This window comes from Bos indicus x Bos taurus, chromosome 15 (genome assembly GCF_003369695.1).
Source record: "Bos indicus x Bos taurus breed Angus x Brahman F1 hybrid chromosome 15, Bos_hybrid_MaternalHap_v2.0, whole genome shotgun sequence".
NCBI lineage: Eukaryota > Metazoa > Chordata > Mammalia > Artiodactyla > Bovidae > Bos > Bos indicus x Bos taurus.
The window spans coordinates 3085235-3105229 of NC_040090.1; the positions used below are offsets into that span (position 1 = coordinate 3085235).

A 19995-nucleotide genomic window follows, 5' to 3' on the forward strand; every position below is an offset into this window, starting at 1 on the left:
TCTGAGGACCAGAGTGAGGCCCTCAGGTAGAACAAACAGCACTCCTGGCGAGCCCAATTTACATAGGGCAGGCCCAGGGGAGGGAAAAAACATATAAAAAGAGGAGCCTAAGGGCTGGGGCGCTGTCTCTCCCCCGTCTTCGCGCCGTTTGGGTCGGCATTCCCTCACGCCTGGAAGATGTATTTTCCTTTATTTTCTAAATAAAACAGAACTGTAACACGGAGCTATCCAAGGGTTTTAACCTCCGTCGCTTCAAATTCTTGCTGACGAGACAGAACCGAGGAAATTACACACTCCCACGACATACCGATGTCTGGGTCCTAGCCTCGGGGATTCTCATTTATTTGGTGCGAAGTGGGCCCTGGACACGGGTGATTTTAGGCGGCCCAGGTGGGGTTACATGCATCTGAGAACTTCAGTTTGAGGACGTGCTTCCTTCTCTGCATCAGACCTGCACTCCGACGTCAGCCCCTCCCCGCTCCGGGGGGCGGAGGGTGAGGTTCACCGAGCTCGGTACCCCTGCCCCCTCTGACAGAACCGATAAACTCAAGCCGCTCCGCCATCCCCGCTAGGGACCCTAACTCTACCTGCTGCGGGCGCTCTACGGCCCGCCGCAGCCTCTATGGTACCCTGCAGTCCTCTCTAGCACCTGGAGGACTCCCTCACCTCCGACGGGAGCCAGCCACTCCCTATGGTGGCGGATTTCCCGGCGCCGCCCGCGGCGGGGTCTTCACTCCGGAAGCGCGGCCTGAGCGGAAGGGAGGCGGGACTTCCCGCCGGCCGCGCCCCACGTGCTTCCGCCCTGCCCCATCCGCGCGCGCGGTGAGTTTGTGGCCTGTGCCCGACGTCGGGGGCCCCGGGGGCGCGGGGAGAGGCCCGGGCCTCGGGGAGAGGCTTGGAGCGCGCGGCGACCCCGAAGACGGCGCCGCCGCTCCAGGGCCGTGGCCCCGGGCTCGGCCCCGGAGGGCCGCGTCGCATCGGATCCGCAGGGCCCCGCGCGTTCGTGCCGGCCGTTTGGGGCCCCGTCCCCGATCCCCTCCTCTTCTCCCGGAGAGACGCCACCTTGAGGGGCTGGGCGTCAGGGTGCCGGGACCCGCTCTGCAGGCCTGCCGTCGCCGGCTTTGCGACCTTGGGCGGAGCCTCGGTTCCCAGGTCCGACGCTGGGTGCTTGAGCTTGCCGAGGTCAGCGGCCCCTCCTGGTCGGATGCCCTTGGGATTCCTCCACGTCCTGCAGCCCCTGGACGGGAAAGCGGCTGGGAGGGCTGGGTGCTGACCGTGATGTCTCCCCCGCCCAAACCCAGGAACTAGGAGGCCCGCACGTGATCTCTTCCAGGGCGCAGGGCTAAGATGGACCCACTCAGGGCCCAGCAGCTGGCCGCAGAGCTGGAGGTAGAGATGATGGCCGACATGTACAACAGGTAAGGCCGGTCCTGCCCCTCACGTCTTAGAGAATGCTCCCAAGTCATCCTCTCCAAGGGCAGAGGTGGGCGACTTCCGAAAAATCTTCCTCTTAATCTAGGATAAACTGAGGTCCATACTTAGCTTCCCAGCACCCACCCCCACGTAAGCATGCCCAGTGGCTGAGTCGTGTCTGACTCTCTTCCATCCCTTGGACTGTAGCCGGCCAGGCTCCTCTGTCCATGGCATTTCCCAGGTAAAAAGACTGCAGTGGGTTGCGTTTCCTTCACTCACCCCCATGGTTAAGGGCTAATGCAGATGCAGTGTGGACTGACTAGAAGGACTTTGACATTGGGATTGGGATGGAATTGATGGAGGAGCCGAACAGGAAGAGAAACGAGGCTCTGGTTGGGTTCTGGGGACAGTAGAGCAGTTGCCTTTTGACAGATCCTGCGTAACCCGTTTAGCAATGCTGAGCACTTTATAGGCATTATCTTTTTATAATCTCCACTGAGTTCCCTTTTCCCATTTTTAAGGTGAGGACATTGAGGCTTGTAGAGGTTCAGCAGCTTTCTCAGGGTCCACAGCTCGTCAATAGCAGTGCCAGGACCAGGACTTCAGTCTGACTCCTAATGAGTCATCGGGCAGATTTGGGAACAAATCACAGACACATCAACCACCACTACTGTGGCCTTGGGCAAGTTACTTGGACTTGTAGACTGGTGGTTATCCCAGCTATAAAGTGGAGTTCATAATAGTACCTTTCCCATAGAGACATTATAAGTATTAAATGTTAAAATATAAGACAGACTTATCAAGCCCAACACAGGTAGGCAGTCAACAATTATCTGCTCTTTTTATTGGCTAAAACTCTCCGGTATCTTCCTTTGATTAGTTGGGTTTGTCTCGAAGGCTATATGTGAGAATAATTTTCTGAAGTAAGCTGTGAAGTCAGGCTTCATGCGTGCGTGTAAGTTGCTTCGGCCGTGTCCAAGTCTGCGACCTCATGGACTGTAGCCCACCAGGCTCCTCTGTCTGTGGGATTCTCGAGGCAAGAACACTGGAGTGGGTTGCCATGCCCTGTTCTAGGTGCTGTTCCCCGCCCAGGGATCAAACCCACGTCTCTTACGTCTCCTGCATTGGCAGGCGGGTTCTTTACCACTGCGCCCCCAGGAAGCCCCCAGTCAGGCTCCCTGGGGTCGTAGCCCAGCTTTATGTGATCCTGAGGCTCCCTGTTCCTTCACTCCCTCATCTGTAAAAAGGGGGTAACGATCGTGCCAACTGCATAGAGTCATTCTAAGGACTGCGTGGCAGAATCCACGTCACGCACTTAGCGTGATGTCCGGAACGTAGCCAATACTCAGCTAACGGTTCCTGTCTGATGAGTCAGAAACACGGGGTGACCATGGGCTCAGACAAGGGCCTCCCAAGACGGTGGAGGCGCAGATTGGGGGTTCACACTGCCTTCCTGGCGGGTGAGATCAGGGTAGCAGGGCAGGAGTGGTCGCGAGTTCCTGGTTTGCCACAGCAGGCTGCTGATCCGACCTGGCCCTTCTTTCTAGAATGACCAGCGCCTGCCACCGGAAGTGCGTGCCTCCCCACTACAAGGAAGCAGAGCTGTCCAAGGGCGAGTCCGTGTGCCTGGACCGATGTGTCTCCAAGTACCTGGACATCCATGAGCGGATGGGCAAGAAGTTGACAGAGCTGTCTATGCAGGATGAGGAGCTGATGAAGAGGGCGCAGCAGAGTTCTGGGCCTGTGTGAGGCGAGGCAGCACACCCTAAGGTGCTCCCCCTCACTCCCCACCTGTCTCCTAAACGTGCCCCCCGCTGGGCGTCATCTGTGAAGACTGCCAGGCCTGGACTCCTTCCGGAGGGTCTTCAGGAGCTGGGGTATGATGGAGCCCTTTCCCAGGCGGGCCCGTGACTGTGTGTGTGTGTATATATTATATATTAAAACAAATCTGTTGGCATGCACAGTGTGCAAAGCAGTGTGCCTGGCACTTGGGAGTGAAGGCGGCAGACACAGCCTCTACCAGCAGAGGGAGTCTGACGTGTTTAAAAGCAGAGACCGGTCCTGTGGCTTAAGTGGGCAGTCCCCATCAGCCGCTCGCTGTGTGACCCTGACCTCACCGTGCTTGGCTTCCTCATCTGTAAAGTCGGGGGACAGTCATAGGGCTGGGTGAAGGTAAAGTGAGTTAATGTGAATGAACCACTTGCAGTAATGGCTGGGCCACAGAAGGTTCCCAGGATACTTCTGGTTTTGTAACAAGCATGTGCTTTGTTTGGTTTGGCTGCGCTGGGTCCCCGTTGTTGGGCGCGGGCTCTCTCTGGTTGCGGTGTGCGGGGTTCTCGTTGTGGAGCACGGGCTGTAGGCACAGGGGCTTCAGCAGCTGCAGCTCACGGTCCCAGTTGCTCCGCGGCAGGTGGAATCTTCCTGGACCAGGGATCAAACCCGCATCTCCTGCATTGGCGGGTGGCTTCTTCACCACTGTACCACCAGGGAAGCCCAGCTTTTTATGTTTAACAACTGAAGTGCAGGCAGGCACATCATTTTCCCAAATAATGGAAAAGAAATGATTTAGAGGAGTGGGTGGAAAGCAGGTGGAACTTAAGTAGCCACAACGTCTTGGTTCTAAACGGCCATAGCGGAACACGTGAAGGGACCCAGCGTCACGCACGGTGTGTGTGATCAGGGGAGGGCCTGAGTGTAACCGCCATTAGCCATCTGGGGTCCACGTGAGTCCGCACTGCGGACCGCTCTCCTCGCCCTTGGTGGGATCTGCAGTCCGATCCACCCAGCAGGCTAGAGGCCATCTTAGGAAACGGGGGCTCCGAGAGGTGGTTTCTGGGTTACAGGAGAGGAGCGGTAGCCTGGAGGCCAGGACGGACTGCACGAGCTGCCTCGCAGAGGGGAGGCCGCAGCGACGCCTGTCCTGACGGTGCCCTTGGAGAACTGTGGCTCAGAAAGGGCGGCTCGCTGCGCCGGGAGCTCCGGTGACCCCAGTGCTGCTGTGGTAGCAGAGCCTTCAGAGCAGAGGCTGGCGTCCGGCATGTAACCTCACCGGGCCCTGGGCGCGCAGGACAAGTAGAGGCAGTGCATGTCAGGCTTACAGAGGACAGGCTCAGGGAGCTCCCTGGCCGCCCAATGCTTGGGTCGTGTCACCTTCACTGCCAAGGGCCCAGGTTCATTTCCTGGTTGGATAACTAGTATCCCACAGACTGCACGGAGCATCCGGGAAAAAACAGTCCAGATCAGGTCAGACCGCCTGGGGTGAAAGTTTCAGTCTGTGTGCTCCTGGGGAGGCATCTGATGGCTCTGTGCCTCAGCTGAGTGCGTGCTCAGTCATGTCCGACTCTTGGCGACCCCATGGACTGCAGCTCACCAGGCTCCTCTGTCCATGGGCGTCTCCAGGCAAGGAGACGAGTGAGTTGCCATGCCCTTTATCAAGGGATCATCCGACCCAGGGATCGAACCTTCGTCTCTTCCATCTCCTGCACTGGCAGGCAAATTCTTTACGGCCAGCACCAGCTCAGTCACCCTGTGATAAAACCAGTTCATCGAGTTGTCGTGAAGATTAAATGTGTTAATAATAACTAAGGCACTTGGGAAAGTGCCTCCCTTTCCCATGTTAAATACTCATAATGTTACCTTTTAAAAAAAAATTGTTAACTTGGATGTAAGGAGACATGAGATAATACCCCCAGAAAAGTTAAAAAACCGTTGTTAAAAATCACCTCCAGGCTGGGCTGAGAGCCCGTGTCCAGGTGCTGCAGTGCTGGTGTGGGCCAGCAGGTGGCGCCGTCCGCCCACGGGAGTCCGCCCGCTGGCGCCGGTCCGCGGGCATTCCTCGGGTCCTCAGTGGGGGTTGTGCTAGGAAGGGTGAATGGTGAGGAAAACAGACTGTGCCTGCCCTCAGGTTTAGCAGGAAGTGTCAGGAGTTTCCAGGGTGCATCGCCGAAACATATTAGAAGCAAGGGCGGTCGGGGTGGAGAGAAGAGGTTTCAGCTACAGACAGCACTGCAGAAAAGCTCGCGTTGGAGTGGGATGGGATGGGAGGTGGGTGGTGGAGAAGAGACCTGTCTGAGGCCGGGCCGGCGCAGCTCCACAGAGCCTGAAGAGCTGTGTTAAAAGGCTGGGTGTTCTCTGAAGGGCATCAGCAAACTGGAAGGAGGTGAACCCTGGCGGTGAAAATGACAAATCTGCATTTTAAAGGCTCCCTCTAGCTGCCAGCCGGGTGGATGGCGGTAGATGGATGACATGGATTCAGGGGAGACATGCCAAGGATCCAGTGAGGAAATGGGTGTGTGTGTGTGTGTGTCTGTGTGTGTGGATTCGAGTACAAGTACCTGTTGAGGGCTTCCCTGGGGGTCCACAGGTTTAGCGTCCACCTTGCAATGCAGGGGACGCTAGTTCGATCCCTGGTCCAGGAGGATCCCACGTGCCATGGGGCACCTAGAGCCCTCATGCCACAACAAAAGGAGCCACCGCGATGAGAAGCCCGCGTGCTGCAAGCAGAGAGGAGCCCCTGCTGGCCGCAGCTGGAGAAAGCCTACACGAGGCCACGAAGAGCCAGCACGGCCAAAATGAACAAGAAATTAAAAAAAACCTATTGTTGCCACATCGTGCTAGTGAGTATATTATTTCATTAAGATCCGATAACAGCTCTGAGGCAGGTACTGTGGTTCTCATAGATGAGGAAGCTGAGGCTCCCAAAAGTAAGTAACTTGCGAAGGGTCCGAGATCAAGCAGGTGGCAGGACTGCAGCTAATTCAGAGCCCACTTTCACCCACTCCTCTGGGTCGAGGTGAGGGTGGACTTGGGGAGTCTTCCTTAATATGTCAGCAAAGTCGTATCTCATTCAACAATATCTGCTGTTGCCTTGCCACGTGCAGAGAGCTATAGAAGGTGTACAACGTGAATTAGCTGGGTCCCTGCCTTCAGTGAGGGCTTCCCAGGAGACGCTAGAGGTAAGGAATCCCAGTAAGAGATGCAGGTTCAATCCCCTGGAGGAGGGAATGGCAACCCTTTCCAGTATTCCTGCCTGGAGAATCCCATGGACAGAGAAGCCTGGCAGGCTACAGTCCATGGGGTCGCAAAGAGTGGGACATGGGGTGGCAAAGAGTGAGTTGGCATGCGGGCTGCCTTCAGTGAACAATATAGGGGGCGGGAGGGGAGGCCTGGAGAGGTGAACAGACCTGTGAAGGGTGGTGGAATAGGCGAGGCCCGCCTTCTCGGCTGAAGAGAAGGGTCAAAAACTCAATCCTCGTGTGCGCTCGCTAGACTGTCAGATTTACAAATTGAGTGTCTCGTGAAAAACCAGGACTTTGGCTTCTTTTGAAAAGTTAGAAGGTCTGACACATCTGCCTCCTTTTCTGCGTGGCGGGGGTCTGCTGGAGGACGGGCGGAGGCTCCGCCGTCCAGCGAGCCTTCCCTACCCCGTGTCTCCCCTCCTCCTCAGCGCTGCACCATGTGCTCCCTGGGTTTTCAGCCGAGCCTAGCCGGAAGCTGAATGAGAAAACACGAAAACACGTCATCCGGTCGTCCTGTCCAGGAGCGAGCTGTCTCCAAGGTGGCTTCTAACGACCCACCCACTCTGCTCACTGCTGTTCATCCCCAGTACAATCTCCTTCCAATGTGCACCTGACCTTGAGAGAGGCTTTTGGTTGTTGGATTTTTTTTTTTTTTTCCTTTTTTAAACTTTTTATTTTGCATTGGAGTATAGCTGATTGATGGGCTTCCCTGGTGGCTCAGCAGTAAAGAATCCGCCTGCTTATGCAGGAGATGTAAGTTTGATCCCTGGATTGGGAAGATCCCCTGGAGAAAGACATGGCAGCCCACTCCAGTCTTCTTGCCCAGGAAATCCCATGGACAAAGGAACCTGGTGGGCTGTAGTCCATGGGGTTGCAAAAGAACCGGATGTGATTTGGCAACTAAACAAAACATAGCTGGTTAACAATATGATAATTTCAGGTGAACAGCAAAGGGACTTAGCCATACATATACACGTATCCATTCTCCCCTAAATACCCCTCGCATCCAGGCGGAGTTCCATGTGCTATACAGTAGGTCCTTGTGGGTTATCCGTCTTAAATACAGTGTTCACTCCTCCTCGTAGAGGCTTGCATCGAACGAACAGAGCACGGCAAAGGCGATGAACACTGCGACCAAGGCCCAGGCACAGAAGAGCGTAATGGCCGTCCCTGTAGCGTTCCTCTCGCCCCCACCATCCCCGCTCCTCTCACTTGGAAACCCTCAGGAGGCGGGCTTCCATGTTGTCAGCTGCCCTAGGAAGAGACCCGCATGGTGAGGACCTCAGGCAGCCTCCGGCGCACAGTCAGCGCGGAACTGAATCCCGCCAGCACCCACCCGAGTGAGCTGGGATGCAGGTCCTTCTCCTGTATCAGATGACACCAGCTCTGGCTGGCACTTGGCAGCCCTGTGAGAGCCCCTGAAGCAGAGGACTGAATGGACCTGCACCCTGACTCCCAGCCTAGGAAGCCGAGATAATAAAGGTTGCTTTAAGCCATTATTTTCTGGGGTCATTTGTTACAGAGAAAGAGTTAACAACCACTAACAGTTCTCACAACCGTTAACGGTTGTCAGAGAATATGCTCGGTCATTCTACACCTGTGCCTGGAAGGATCGAGGCGCCGTTCCAGGCATCTGCGGTTCACCATGGAACAGGACAGGTGAAGATCCTTGTCAACCTGGAGTTTACATCCTAGGGCAACGGTTTTACATAAACCTCATGCTGCCATCTATCGGGTCGCACAGAGTCGGACACGACTCAAGTGACTTAGCAGCAGCAGCAGCAGCTGCATGCTGTTTTGAAGGAAAGAAGGGAGAAAGTTCTTAACCTTTCAGCTCTTGGACCGCTCTGAAACTCCCAACAAAAGCCACAGACTGGTTCTTTGGAAAACTGTATGCGCACATAGGGTTTTGTATGCAATTTCAGGAAGTTTCATAAAAATTCTTGTGGGCTGACCTGAGGGAAATCTTGTGACAAGCATCAGTTTGAATGCTGGGGCAAAAAGAAGCAAGACAGAAATTAAAGTACCTGGGGAGAGAGAGGTACTAAAATCAGCCACTTTTAAAAAGTAATTAAGCTGCACCAGGTCTTAGCTGCAACACGCAGGATCTTTCTGGTGCGGTATGTGGACTCCTGCTGGCGTCATGTGAGGTCTAGTTCCCTGACCAGGGATTGAACCCTGGGCCCCCTGCGTTGGAAGCATGGAGTCTTAGCCATTGGGCCATCATCAGGGCAGTTCCATAAAATCTGTCCCTCTTATAATTGTGATGAGTGCTATGTAAAGGGATGACCCCCTCCACCCCAGGTCTGAGTGCTCAGAGAAGATGGTCACCCTGAAAGCGATATGCGTGAGAGACACCTGAAGGTTGGGTAGGAATTTGCAGGGGGACGGGTGGGGGAGGGGGGTGGCTTCTGTGCTAAGTCACAGGTTAGTGTTAGTGGTGGGGGCGGTGGGCGCTGGTCCCTGCCCGCCAGCCCACACGGACCATCAGAGGAGACACACATCGTGATGAAATGTGCCAAAGGGCAGCTCAGATACCGCACGAGTCATATAGCAGAGGGACTTATTGTTGGAGTCAAAGAGCCTTCCTGTAGGAAGTGACGGTTAAGTCAAAATCTGGATGATCAGTAGATAGACCAGGACAGAAGAATGTTCCAGGCCCAGGTGGGAGAACACGGGGTGTTGCTGGATAAGGCCAGGTCACCCCGGTGAAAACACAGAGAGGGGAGATGCCAGAGGGGGAAGGGGGCGGCAGGAGGGCCCAGATGGGCCCGGAGGCGCTGCTGGGAGCCTGGACGCTAGCTCAACAGGCTCGGGAAACCACCAAGGGGAGTGGCCTGTAATTCTCCCTGGAAGGCAGACTTGGATCTATGAGTGGAATCCGGAAGGTCAAGGTGGAAACGCTGCAGGAGCCCAGGTTGGATCTGATGAGGCCCGGGCTTGTGGGACAGCAGTCGATGGAGAAGAGATCTCTCTCTCTCTTTAAAAATAAAAAAAAGTTTGTCCATGTCACTCATGACCAGGGATCGAACCCAAGCCCCTGCAGGGGAAGTGCGGCGGGGGCGGGGGGGGCGGGTGGTCTTAGCCACTGGACCGCCAGGAAGTCAGGCATCAGAGGTCGGAACCGCAGGCTCACCAGTAGGTTGGATGTGGAAGGCGGGGCTGGGAGCAGAGACCGGATTACTCCAGTTTGGGCTTAAACGACTGCGTGCAAGGTGGCGCTTTTACAGACCCAGGCAGCAAGGGAGAAGAGCGAGGGAGGGGGGAGGAGGGTCATTTTCCGTCGTCACTGAGCACTCATCGTCTTAGAGGATCCCGTACAGCTGGCCTGTCTTTACTTTCCAGCTGCAACCTCTCGCCACAGCCCCCCTCCGTCTACGCGCGCTTCGGTCCGGGCGCACCGTCAGCTCCCACAGTGGTTCAGCGTCCTCCTCGGCACTGTGTCTAGTCGCTCAGTCGCGTCTGACTCTTTGCGACCCCACGGACTGTGGCCCGACCCAGGCTCCTCTGTCCTTGGGGTTCTCCAGGCAAGCATACTGGAGTGGGTTGCCACTTCCTTCTCCAGGGGAATCTTCCCAACCCAGGGGTCCAACCCGCGTCTCCCGCATTGACACGTGGGTTCTTTACCGCTGAGCCGCCTGGGAGGCCCGTCCTCCTTTTCAGCGTGGATAAGTCAGACGCGGGAAGTCTTCCATAGTGCGATCTCGGCACCGCAGCCTCTGCAGGGACTCCGTCCTGCCCTCTAGTCTAGATCACCGCCCTCCCGGGTGACGCGTGACAGCACAGAATCTCTGTCCCGCACGGCACTTCCTTTAGACGCAACTGCGCTTGCCACGCCATAATTTGATTTCTCGCTGCCTCTCCTCCAGCGGACTTCATGTTCTCTGAAGATAGACTCTGTGTCTTATTCATCCTCCAATTCCCTAATGCCTGATGCTTCTGAAAGTATTTAAAAATTTCTTTAAAACTGAGACATAATTCACATGATGAGAAAATCCACTCTTTTGAAGTGTTCGCTTCAGTGAATGCTAGTACATGCACAAAGCTGTACAATCACCACCACTATTTAATTGCTCATTTTCTTCACACCCCCCCCCATTTCTCCCTCCCCTGTTGTTACTGTTGGTCCTTGTTGGTTTCTTTTTTTTTTTTTTTCCCCTTTTTTTTCCTTGTTGGTTTTTGACGACTAACCTTCAGTCTCAAGGTATCTGCCCGTTTTCGGCATTTCGTATGCATGCAGTCCTATAATATGCAATGTTTTGCGTCTGGCTTCTTTCCTTCAGCATGATGTTTTCAACTTTCGTCCATGTTGTAGCATATATCAGGACCTTTTTATGACCAAATAATAATACGTTGAATATTACTTATGCATTTTTTATTTTAGTTTAGTTTTGGTCACCATGCAGGGCGTGTAGGATCTTAGTTCCCCAACCAAGGATCAAACCCAGGCCCTCAGCAAGGCATGTCCTAACCACTGAACCCCCAGGGACTCCCGCGACACACATTTTTATTTGTCCATTTATTCCAGGACAATTGAGTAGTTTGCACTTCTTGGCTTTTATGGATAACAGGGCCATGAACATTTGTGTCTAAGTTTTTGTGTCCACATAATGGTTTTGGGTTCTAAAATCACTGCAGATGGTGATTGCTGTCATGAAATTAAAAGACAGTTACTCCTTGGAAGAAAAGCTATGACCAACCTAGACAGCATATTAAAAAGCAGAGACATTACTTTGTCAACAAAGGTCCGTCTAGTCAAAGCTATGGTTTTTCCAGTGGTCATGTATGGATGTGAGAGTTGGACTATAAAGAAAGCTGAGTGCCGAAGAATTGATGCTTGAACTGTGGTGTTGGAGAAGACTCTTGAGAGTCCCTTGGACTGCAAGGAGATCCAACCAGTCCATCCTAAAGGAGATCAGTCCTGGGTGTTCACTGGAAGGACCGATATTGAAGCTGAAACTCCAGTACTTTGGCCACCTGATGCGAAGAGCTGACTCACTGGAAAAGACCCTGATGCTGGGAAAGATTGAGGGCAGGAGGAGAAGGGGATGACAGAGGATGAGATGGTTGGATGGCATCACCAACTGGATGGACATGGGTCTGAGTAAACTCTGGGAATTGGTGATGGACAGGGAGGCCTGGTGTGCTGCAGTCCATGGGGTTGCAAAGAGCATGACTGAGCGACTGAACTGAACTGAAAGTTCTCAGTTCTCTGCAGTATATACCTAGGAGAGGAACTGCTGGGTTTCAGTGCTGACTCTGGAACTATTTGAGGCTCGGCCAAACCATTTTTCCAAAGTCGCTGCACCATTTTATTTACATTCCTCATGCAAAGGTTGACCGTGACTATTTGTGGGGCTGAATAAATCATGTCTCCACCGTGAGCTGGATACTGTTACCTCCTGGAAGAGGGAGGCTCAGCCCTGCGAGTGCCTCAGGCAGACCAGCACACGTGACCGGAAGCAGGGCGGGAAGGGGCCTCCGGCTGTGACCTGGGAACGCAGTCCTGGCACCCCAGCGGGAGGCGGGCGGGCCAGCAGCTCACAGGACACGCAAGGCAACAGCCCTGTTGTCCTCCGCTCTGGGACAGAGTCTAGAGAGGGGTTACTGTCGGGGCAGGTGAATCCTGTGACTCTGATACGGGGGTGGGTCTCTGGTCTCTGAGACTTTCTCAGGGGGTCCTCGTGGTTAAGACTCCAGGCTTCCACTGCAGGGGGAGAGGGTTAATTCCTGGTCTGGGAACTAGGACCCTACATGCCATTCTCATGGGCCCCCTGCTGCTGCTGCTGCTGCTAAGTCGCTTCAGTCGTGTCCGACTCTGTGCGACCCCACAGATGGCAGCCCACCAGGCTGCCCCGTCCCTGGGATTCTCCAGGTAAGAACACTGGAGTGGATTGCCATTTCCTTCTCCAATGCATGAAAATGAAAAGTGAAAGTGAAGTCGCTCAGTCGTGCCCGACTCCTAGCGACCCCATGGACTGCAGCCCACCAGGCTCCTCTGTCCATGGGTTTTCCAGGCAAGAGTACTGGAGTGGGGTGCCATTGCCTTAAAGTCTCTCTCTTTTCAAAACGCATTTACTGATTTTTGGCTGCGCTGGGTCTCCAGTGCTGTGAGCGGGTCTTCTCGGGCTGAGGCAGCGGCTACTCCCTGATTGTGTAAGGGCTTCTCATCGCAGCGGCTCCTCTTGTCTCAGAGCAGCGGCTCTGGGCATGCGGGCTTCAGCAGCTGTGGCCCAGGGGCCTATTTCCTCCTTGGCAAGTGGGATCTTCCCAGACCAGGGATCGAACCTGTGTCTCCCATGTGCGCAGGCAGGCTCTCGACCCCTGGACGGCCAGAGAAGTCCTATTTTTTTTTATTATTATTATCTGAACCATTACACTGGCTTCTTAACTGCTCTCAAGTCCCTCTTCTTTCCATTCCTTAAACACAGAAACCCGACCATATCTATCTCCTTCCTTAAAAAACAGACAAACTAAACCAAAAGAAAACAAAATCTGGGAGGTCCAATCACCTATCTCACAGAGTAAGACTTCTCACAAGAGAAGACTCTACACATGGACATCACCAGATGGTCAACACCAAAATCAGACTGATTATATTCTTTGCAGCCAAAGATAGAGAAGCTCTATACAGTCAGGAAAAACAAGACCGGAAGCTGACTGTGGCTCAGATCATGAACTCCTTATTGCCAAATTCAGACTGAAATTGAAGAAAGTGGAGAAAACCACTAGACCATTTAGATATGACCTCAATCAAATCCCTTATGATTATACAGTGGAAGTGAGAAATAGATTCAGGGGATTAAATCTGATAGACAGAGTGCCTGAAAAACTATGGACAGAGGTTCGTGACATTGTACAGGAGACAGGGAGCAAGACCATCCCCAAGAAAAAGAAATGCAAAAAGGCAAAATGGTTGTCTGAGGAGGCCTTACAAATAGCTGTGAAAAGAACAGATGAGAAGGGCAAAGGAGAAAAAGAAAGATATACCAAATTGAATGCAGAGTTCCAAAGAATAGCAAGGAGAGATAAGAAAGCCTTCCTCAGCGATCAGTGAAAAGAAATAGAGGAAAACAATAGAATGGGAAACATCTCTTCGAAAAATTAGGGATACTAAGGGAACATTTCATGCAAAGATGAGCACAAAAAAAGGACAGAAATGGTATGAAGCAGAAGATATTAAGAAGAGGTGGCAAGAATGCACAGAAGAACTGTACAAAAAAGATCTTCATGACCCAGATAATCACGATGGTATGATCGCTCACCTAGAGCCAAACATCCTGGAATGTGAAGTCAAGTGGGCCTTAGGAAGCATCACTATGAACAAAGCTAATGGAGGTTATGGAATTCCAGTTGAGCTACTTCAAATCCTGAAAGATGATGCTGTGAAAGTGCTACACTCAATATGCCAGCAAATTTGGAAAATTCAGCAGTGGCCATAGAACTGGAAAAGGTCAGTTTTCATTCCAATCCCCAAAAAAAGCAATGCCAAAGAATGCTCAAACTACCACACAATTGAACTTATTTCACACGCTAGCAAAGTAATGCTCAAAATTCTCCAAGCCAGGCTTCAACAGTATGTGAACCATGAAATTTCAGATGTTCAAGCTGGATTTAGAAAAGGCAGAGGAACCAGAAATCAAATTGCCAACATCCACTGGATCATCAAAAAAGCAAGAGAGTTCCAGAAAAACATCTATTTCTGCTTTATTGACTATGCCAAAGCCTTTGACTGTGTGGATCACGATAAACTGTGGAAAATTCTTAAAGATATGGGAATACCAGACCACCTGACCTACCTCTTGAGAAATCTGTATGCAGGTCAAGAGGCAACAGTTAGAACTGGACATGGAACAACAGACTGGTTCCAAATAGGAAAAGGAGTTCATCAAGGCTGTATATTGTCACCCTGCTTATTTAACCTATATGCAGAGTACATCATGAGAAATGCTGGACTGGAAGAAGCACAAGCTGGAATCAAGATTTCTGGGAGAAATATCAATAACCTCAGATATGCAGATGACACCACCCTTATGGCACCCTTATGGTGAAGAAGAACTAAAGAGCCTCTTGATGAAAATGAAAGTGGAGAGTGAAAAAGTTGTCTTAAAACTCAACATTCAGAAAACGAAGATCATGGAATCCTGTCCCATCACTTCATGCAAATAGATGGGGAAACAGTGGCAGACTTTATTTTTTTGGGCATCAAAATCACTACAGATGGTGACTGCAGGCATGAAATTAAGACGCTTGCTCCTTGGAAGGAAAGTTATGACCACCTAGACAGCATATTAAAAAGCAGAGACATTACTTTACCAACAAAGGTCCATCTAGTCAAAGCTATGTTTTTTCCAGTAGTCATGTAGAGATGTGAGAGTTGGACTATAAAGAAAGCTGAGTGGCAAAGAATTGACACTTCTGAGCTGTGGTGTTGGAGAAGACTCTTGAGAGTCCCTTGGACTGCAAGGAGATCCAACCAGTCCATCCTAAAGGAAATCAGTCCTGAATATTCATTGGAAGGACTGATGCTGAAGCTGAAACTCCAATACTTTGGCCACCTGCTTCAAAGAACTGGCTCACTGGAAAAGACCCTGATGCTGGGAAAGACTGAAGGCCAGAGGAGAAGGGGACGACAGAGGATGAGATGGTTGGATGGCATCACCAACTGGATGGACATGAATTTGAGTAAACTCTGGGAGTTGGTGATGGACAGGGAGCCCTGGCATGCTGCAGTCCTTGGAGTTGCAAAGAGTCGGACACGACTGAGCGACTGAACTGAACTGAACTGACTGATTTCACAAAGTGGGAAATCCTTGGCCTGGCAGAGGTCCTTCCAAACTGACCCCAACCATCCTTTCCGGCTCCCTTTCTCACTCTGCTCTTCCCGTTATTGGATAGACATTTACCAGTGGCAGTTACAGGTCAGGTCCTGGGATAGGTTGCAGGCATAATACAAACCAGCCACAAAGTGGTTCCCATGGTGCCTGCCCTCCAGGGAGTTCTAGCTCCTGGGGAGAGAGCAGGCAAGATACTGCTGATTCTAGATCAGGGTGAGCACTTCATCTCAGGATAGAATAGCATTGAGCAGGCCGGCGGGGGCCGGGGGAGCACCTCTAACCCAGCCTAGGAGATCAGAGCTTCCTGCCAAAAGGGGAAACTGGAGGAGAGTTGCGAAGGACGAGTACATCGGAGATGAAGGAGGGAATCTGTCTTTCCCACAAGATGCAATCGCAGATGCAAAGGGAAGGCGATGTGGAAGCAGCGGCTTCACACTTTATTCCACAGGTGCTTCTCCAGTGCTCTTAGCTGCCAGGGGCTCTTTCTGGCTCTGGAGACACCGCAGTGCACACAGCAGACCAGAGCCTTGTCCCCATGCAGCTGACAGGTCCCCAGGCGAAAAGATGCAAATGTGGGTTGGAGAGAAAGGCGAGCATTAACAGCCACAGGGGAGCCGTGGACCCCTAGAGTCTGTGGAGCCGGGTCCACAAAACCCCTGGAATTTGAATGTAGATATACATGTGTCTGCATGGTCACACGGGCCTGTTCACAGGGAGTGGTCTCAGCATTTTATTACATTCTCGAAGCGACCTGTCCATGACTGCCTTGGGTCATGGGGTCCTTATTCTAGGGCCCCTGGTGCGAAGCTAAGGAATTTGACCTTGATCTGGAAGTTCTGGGAGCCAGTCGTGAATTTTGAGAAGCGAAACCCTCAGTGCCTGACACCCACTGCACCCCTGCCACAGAGAAGTCCTCGTGCCTTTTCAGCTGCTAAGATTCTGCTTTCGCTGTTTCCTCCCGACCTGGAGGAATGGGAAGGACCACCCTTCAAAGCCAGCCAGGCTGACTTTGCATCCCCTTTAGACCTACCGTTTTCCAGCTGCTAGCCCCCAGGCCTGTCCGCCTGTGACAAGCTCCAAGGTTTAAATGAGCCTGTGATGTTTTGAGGATTTAATGATAACTTTTGCTTGGAAAAATATGGGCTTCCCTGGAGGCTCAGACAGTAAAGAGTCTTCCTGCAATGTGGTAGACCCTGGTTTGATCCCTGGGTCAGGAAGACCCCCTGGAGAAGGGAATGGATACCCACTCCAGTATCCTTGCCTGAAGAATCCCATGGACAGAGGAGCCTGGAGGTCTACAGTCCGTGGGGTCGCAAAGAGTTGGACACGACTGAGCGACCGACAAACACTTTGCCTGGAAAGTGCCCAGCATACATTAGCCACTCATCAAATGTGAGTTCCTCTCATGGTGAAGTGGCTCAGCTGTTTAGAGAGTCCCTCTTGTCTGGGGCCTGGAACATCCTGGGCAGCTGCTCACAAGCCCAAAGAGCTTTGCGAACATCATCAGCATCACTCTCCAGACCCCCCAGTAAACTCACATCTGTACTGATGGGCCCTCGCCCTCATCCCATGAGTCCACACCACAGCTCACCCTCTGTTTTACAGATGAGGACGCTGAGGCTCAGGGAGGTCCAGAGGCTGTCTGGAGGGCTCCCATGACCACATCTTCTGTAGCAATAATGGCAGTGGCAGCAGTAATAACCACAGTGAACTCTGACTATGCTTCCTTTGTGCCAAGAGCGGCCGTGAGCATTTTGCCTGTCTCAGAACGCCCAACTCCAGCCCCCAGCTCTCCAGCAGTCCTACCATAGGTACCATTGTAAGGCAGGTGCTGTTGGTACAACTTAGAGAAGGAAACCGAGGCTCAGAGAGGCCAAGCAACTCGCTCAAGGTAGCGCAGGACAGCGTTCACGTCCACTCTCAGAGCTCAATCTGACTACCTCTACAAGGAAATCCGTGTCACTCTGCCTCTCTCGGAAAACTCTGTTCCCCAGCTGCACAATTCAAAACCCCACCCGTACCCCCGCCCCCCGCCCCGCCCCCATCGGCCGCCGGCCCGGCATCGCGGTCAGCACGCTCCAGCCGAGATGTTCTTTGCTGTGGCCGAGGATACAGAGAGGGCTGCCTGGTTCTCCTTGGGGGCCGAGGCAGAGGCTAGGGGGAGGGAGATGGGTGGACATTTTAGGCGCAGGGCCGTGTGCCGGGGAGGGTGTCTGGGTATCCGGGATCGAGTCACGTGCTCGTGAAACTCGACCTAGGGGCAGGGTTTGGGGAGGGAACCCCCGCCCCCAGCTCGGGGCGCAGCCCCGGACGGGCGTCAATACAGCGGTTGGCTCGTTCCGTCGATTCACCTCGTCCTACCCTCGCCGCGCGGACGGGGGGCCGCCCGGAGGCGTCGTGTCCCCCGACCTCCTCCAATGGAACAGGGGCGGTGAGAGCCCCAGGCGGAATCTCCGAGGCCGCGAGCGCCGGGACGGTCCCGAGCTGGGCCCGCCGGACACCGGACACCGGACGCCGGACGCCGACGGGTCCGCGGCCACGCGAGGCGCGTCTGCCCGGATCAGAGGTGAGCAGCCGGCGGGGCTGGGCTGGGGGGTCCCTGAGAACCGGGGGTCCCCGGGTGGCTCCTGCCGATTCTTCCAGGCTCCCCAAGAAACCCTGTCACCTGAGCGCGCGGCTCCGGCCCCTTCGGTCTGGCCCCTCTGCCCCTCTCCGGCGGCCCTTCCTCGGCTCTGGGCCACACTCGCGTCGGAGGCCGTGCGGACCTGCGGACGCGCCCGAAGGCCCAGGCCCATTTCACAGATGGGAATACTGAGGCTCCCGGGGGCAGGCACTCGCGCCTCCCCCAGCTCTGCGGCCCGGCCCGCCCCTCTCCTCTGCGATTTCCTCGGGCTTTCCTTCCCCCTAGTCCCGGCCGCTCTCCGCCCCGGCGCCGCCCGCATGCTGTCCCCTCCCGCGGCGGCGGCCGTGCCCGAGGCTGGGGCGGGGGCAGGGCGGGGGGAGCGCAGGCGGCTTGTCTCCCTTTGGTAAACACGCCCGCTCCCCAGCCCCTCCGCCGCCCAGGCCCTTATTGAGTCAGCAGCCGCCGGACTTCCTGCGGGAACCCGAGCCCCGTCCCCGGACAGGAGAGGACGAGCGGGCGCCTCGGGTGAGAGGGGGGCGCGGGGGTCGCGCAGGGCCCGCCTGGGGCGCCTTCCACGTGGCAACTGCGGGCCGGGAGCGAGAGCCCGCGGGCGCTTGGGTCGCCCGGCGCGGGAAGGGGCAGGGCCCGCGGGAGCCCGGCCCCGGGGGAGAGGAGTGGTCTCCCCGGGGCCACGGGAAGACGGAGGGAGGCGGGGGGTGTCCTGGGGCTGCTATCGGACTTCCCCTTCCTCCTCCTGCTCTCCTCGGGGGGTCCTTCCTGGAGCTGGAGGCTGGCTGGCGGCCGGCGGCGGCTTCAGAGCGCGCCTTGCCCCTTGCTGACCTCTGGGGACTCGGGGAAGCGCGGGTTTGGACGCCGGGAGCCGGGCACCGCGTGCCTGGGCCTCGGTGGAGAAGCCTGGAGGCGCGCCAGGAGTCCGTAGCGCGCAGACAGGACCTTCCGGTCCCTAATAGTGACCCGGGGGGCATGGGCGACCCCAGCGCCTCCGGCGCTGCCCCTGCGCCCAGACCCAGCTCGGCCAGACCCGCTGGGAAGCCCAGGACGCGATGGGGGCCTCCGTGAAGGGCGTCCCCCCTTAGCGGGCGGGCTCAAGGTGGGTCTCTAGAGCCCCCACGATAAAGGATGCTTCTCGGGGTCCTCTGGGCGCTTGGCTTAGTCCTCTGTGCCCCAGCAGGCTGGCCACCGGGATGGCCCCCACGCTGGAGCAGGCGTACCGGAGACGCTGGTGGATGGCCTGCACCGCGGTGCTGGAGAACCTCTTCTTCTCCGCAGTGCTCCTGGGCTGGAGCTCCCTGCTGATCATGCTCAAGAAGGAGGGCTTCTACTCCAGCATGTGCTCAGGTACCCCAAGAAGGGACCAGCGGGGGCGGCAGACGGGGACAGGGGGCGCTGGCCGAGGCCGGAGACCCAGCACCCCGCAGGGGCTTGGACACCCCCACGTGTCCTCCAAACTTTATCTAGAGAAGAACCCACTAACCAAATTGCGTTTGCACTCAAACCCAGGCATCCTGCCGGCATCCAGGTTCCGGGTGGGAGCCTTTGGCAATCTCAGGTCTAGGGCAAGACCGCACTGCAGCTACTAGCTGAGTGAGGGTTTTCTTGCTGGGGCTATTGTCAGGCTGAAGGAGGCAAAGGAGAGTCTTCAAGCTGGATTTGACCGTCAAGGTGGTGGAGGGTGGGGGTTGGTGCGCCTCCTTTTCCAGGCTCTTGGAGGCCCTAAGTCACCTCTTATACAAAGTGAGTAGCCCATTTCCTCTAGGGCCCCAGCTCATGGGGGTCTCTGTTTCCCATTTTGGTCACCTGGGCTTTGTATGAGGGGCCCTGAAGGCTGGAGTGACAATTCTAGCAATCTTGGGGAATGCTGGCTGTCTTCAAGTGCCAGGAGACAAGGAGTTGCCCCTCCTGCTGCCTGGGAGTTGAGTTTCTCCTCCTGTCTGACATGGGGATCTTTCTTTTCTGGGAAGGAGGGTGCTGAACTGACAGGCTCAGCCCAAGGAGCTGGAGGGATGTGGAGTTTGGCCCTGGCCTGCTTATCCTCTTCCTCCAAACACCTGGCTGAGGAACTGGCTTTGGAGGAGGGCCAGCT

General features: G+C 54.8%; 2 protein-coding genes and 1 long non-coding RNA gene across 11 annotated transcripts in view; all 3 read left to right on the forward strand.

Moving 5' to 3' along the window:
- Window positions 1–742: 742 nt before the first annotated feature.
- On the forward strand, window positions 743–3385 carry TIMM10 (translocase of inner mitochondrial membrane 10). 2 transcript variants are annotated; one of them, XM_027562292.1, is made up of 3 exons: window positions 743–822; window positions 1302–1418; window positions 2961–3374. In XM_027562292.1, the coding sequence occupies exons 2-3, from the start codon at window positions 1348–1350 to the stop codon at window positions 3160–3162; spliced, it is 273 nt and encodes a 90-aa protein (XP_027418093.1). In that variant the 5' UTR covers window positions 743–822; window positions 1302–1347; the 3' UTR covers window positions 3163–3374. The 2 variants fall into 2 exon arrangements, with proteins under 2 accessions (XP_027418093.1, XP_027418092.1); XM_027562291.1 differs by lacking the exon at window positions 743–822 and adding an exon at window positions 830–1182 and having other exon boundaries at window positions 2961–3385.
- A 2466-nt stretch (window positions 3386–5851) lies between these two features.
- Window positions 5852–7930, forward strand: LOC113905268. Its single transcript, XR_003514626.1, has 2 exons — window positions 5852–6029; window positions 6860–7930. It is a non-coding gene; the product is annotated as an uncharacterized LOC113905268 (long non-coding RNA).
- Window positions 7931–17382: 9452 nt separating this feature from the next.
- The window catches only part of SLC43A1 (solute carrier family 43 member 1), a 30845-nt gene continuing 28232 nt past the window's right edge, over window positions 17383–19995 (forward strand). Inside the window, exons 1-3 of one of the 8 annotated variants that reach the window (XM_027562297.1) lie at window positions 17398–17834; window positions 18316–18416; window positions 19084–19250. In XM_027562297.1, the coding sequence (XP_027418098.1) occupies window positions 19097–19250 (154 nt within the window). In that variant the 5' untranslated portion in view covers window positions 17398–17834; window positions 18316–18416; window positions 19084–19096. Of the gene's footprint in view, window positions 17835–18315; window positions 18417–18660; window positions 19003–19083; window positions 19251–19995 lie in introns of those variants that run through there. The other 7 variants (XM_027562294.1, XR_003514628.1, XR_003514627.1 and 4 more) reach the window with 7 other exon arrangements.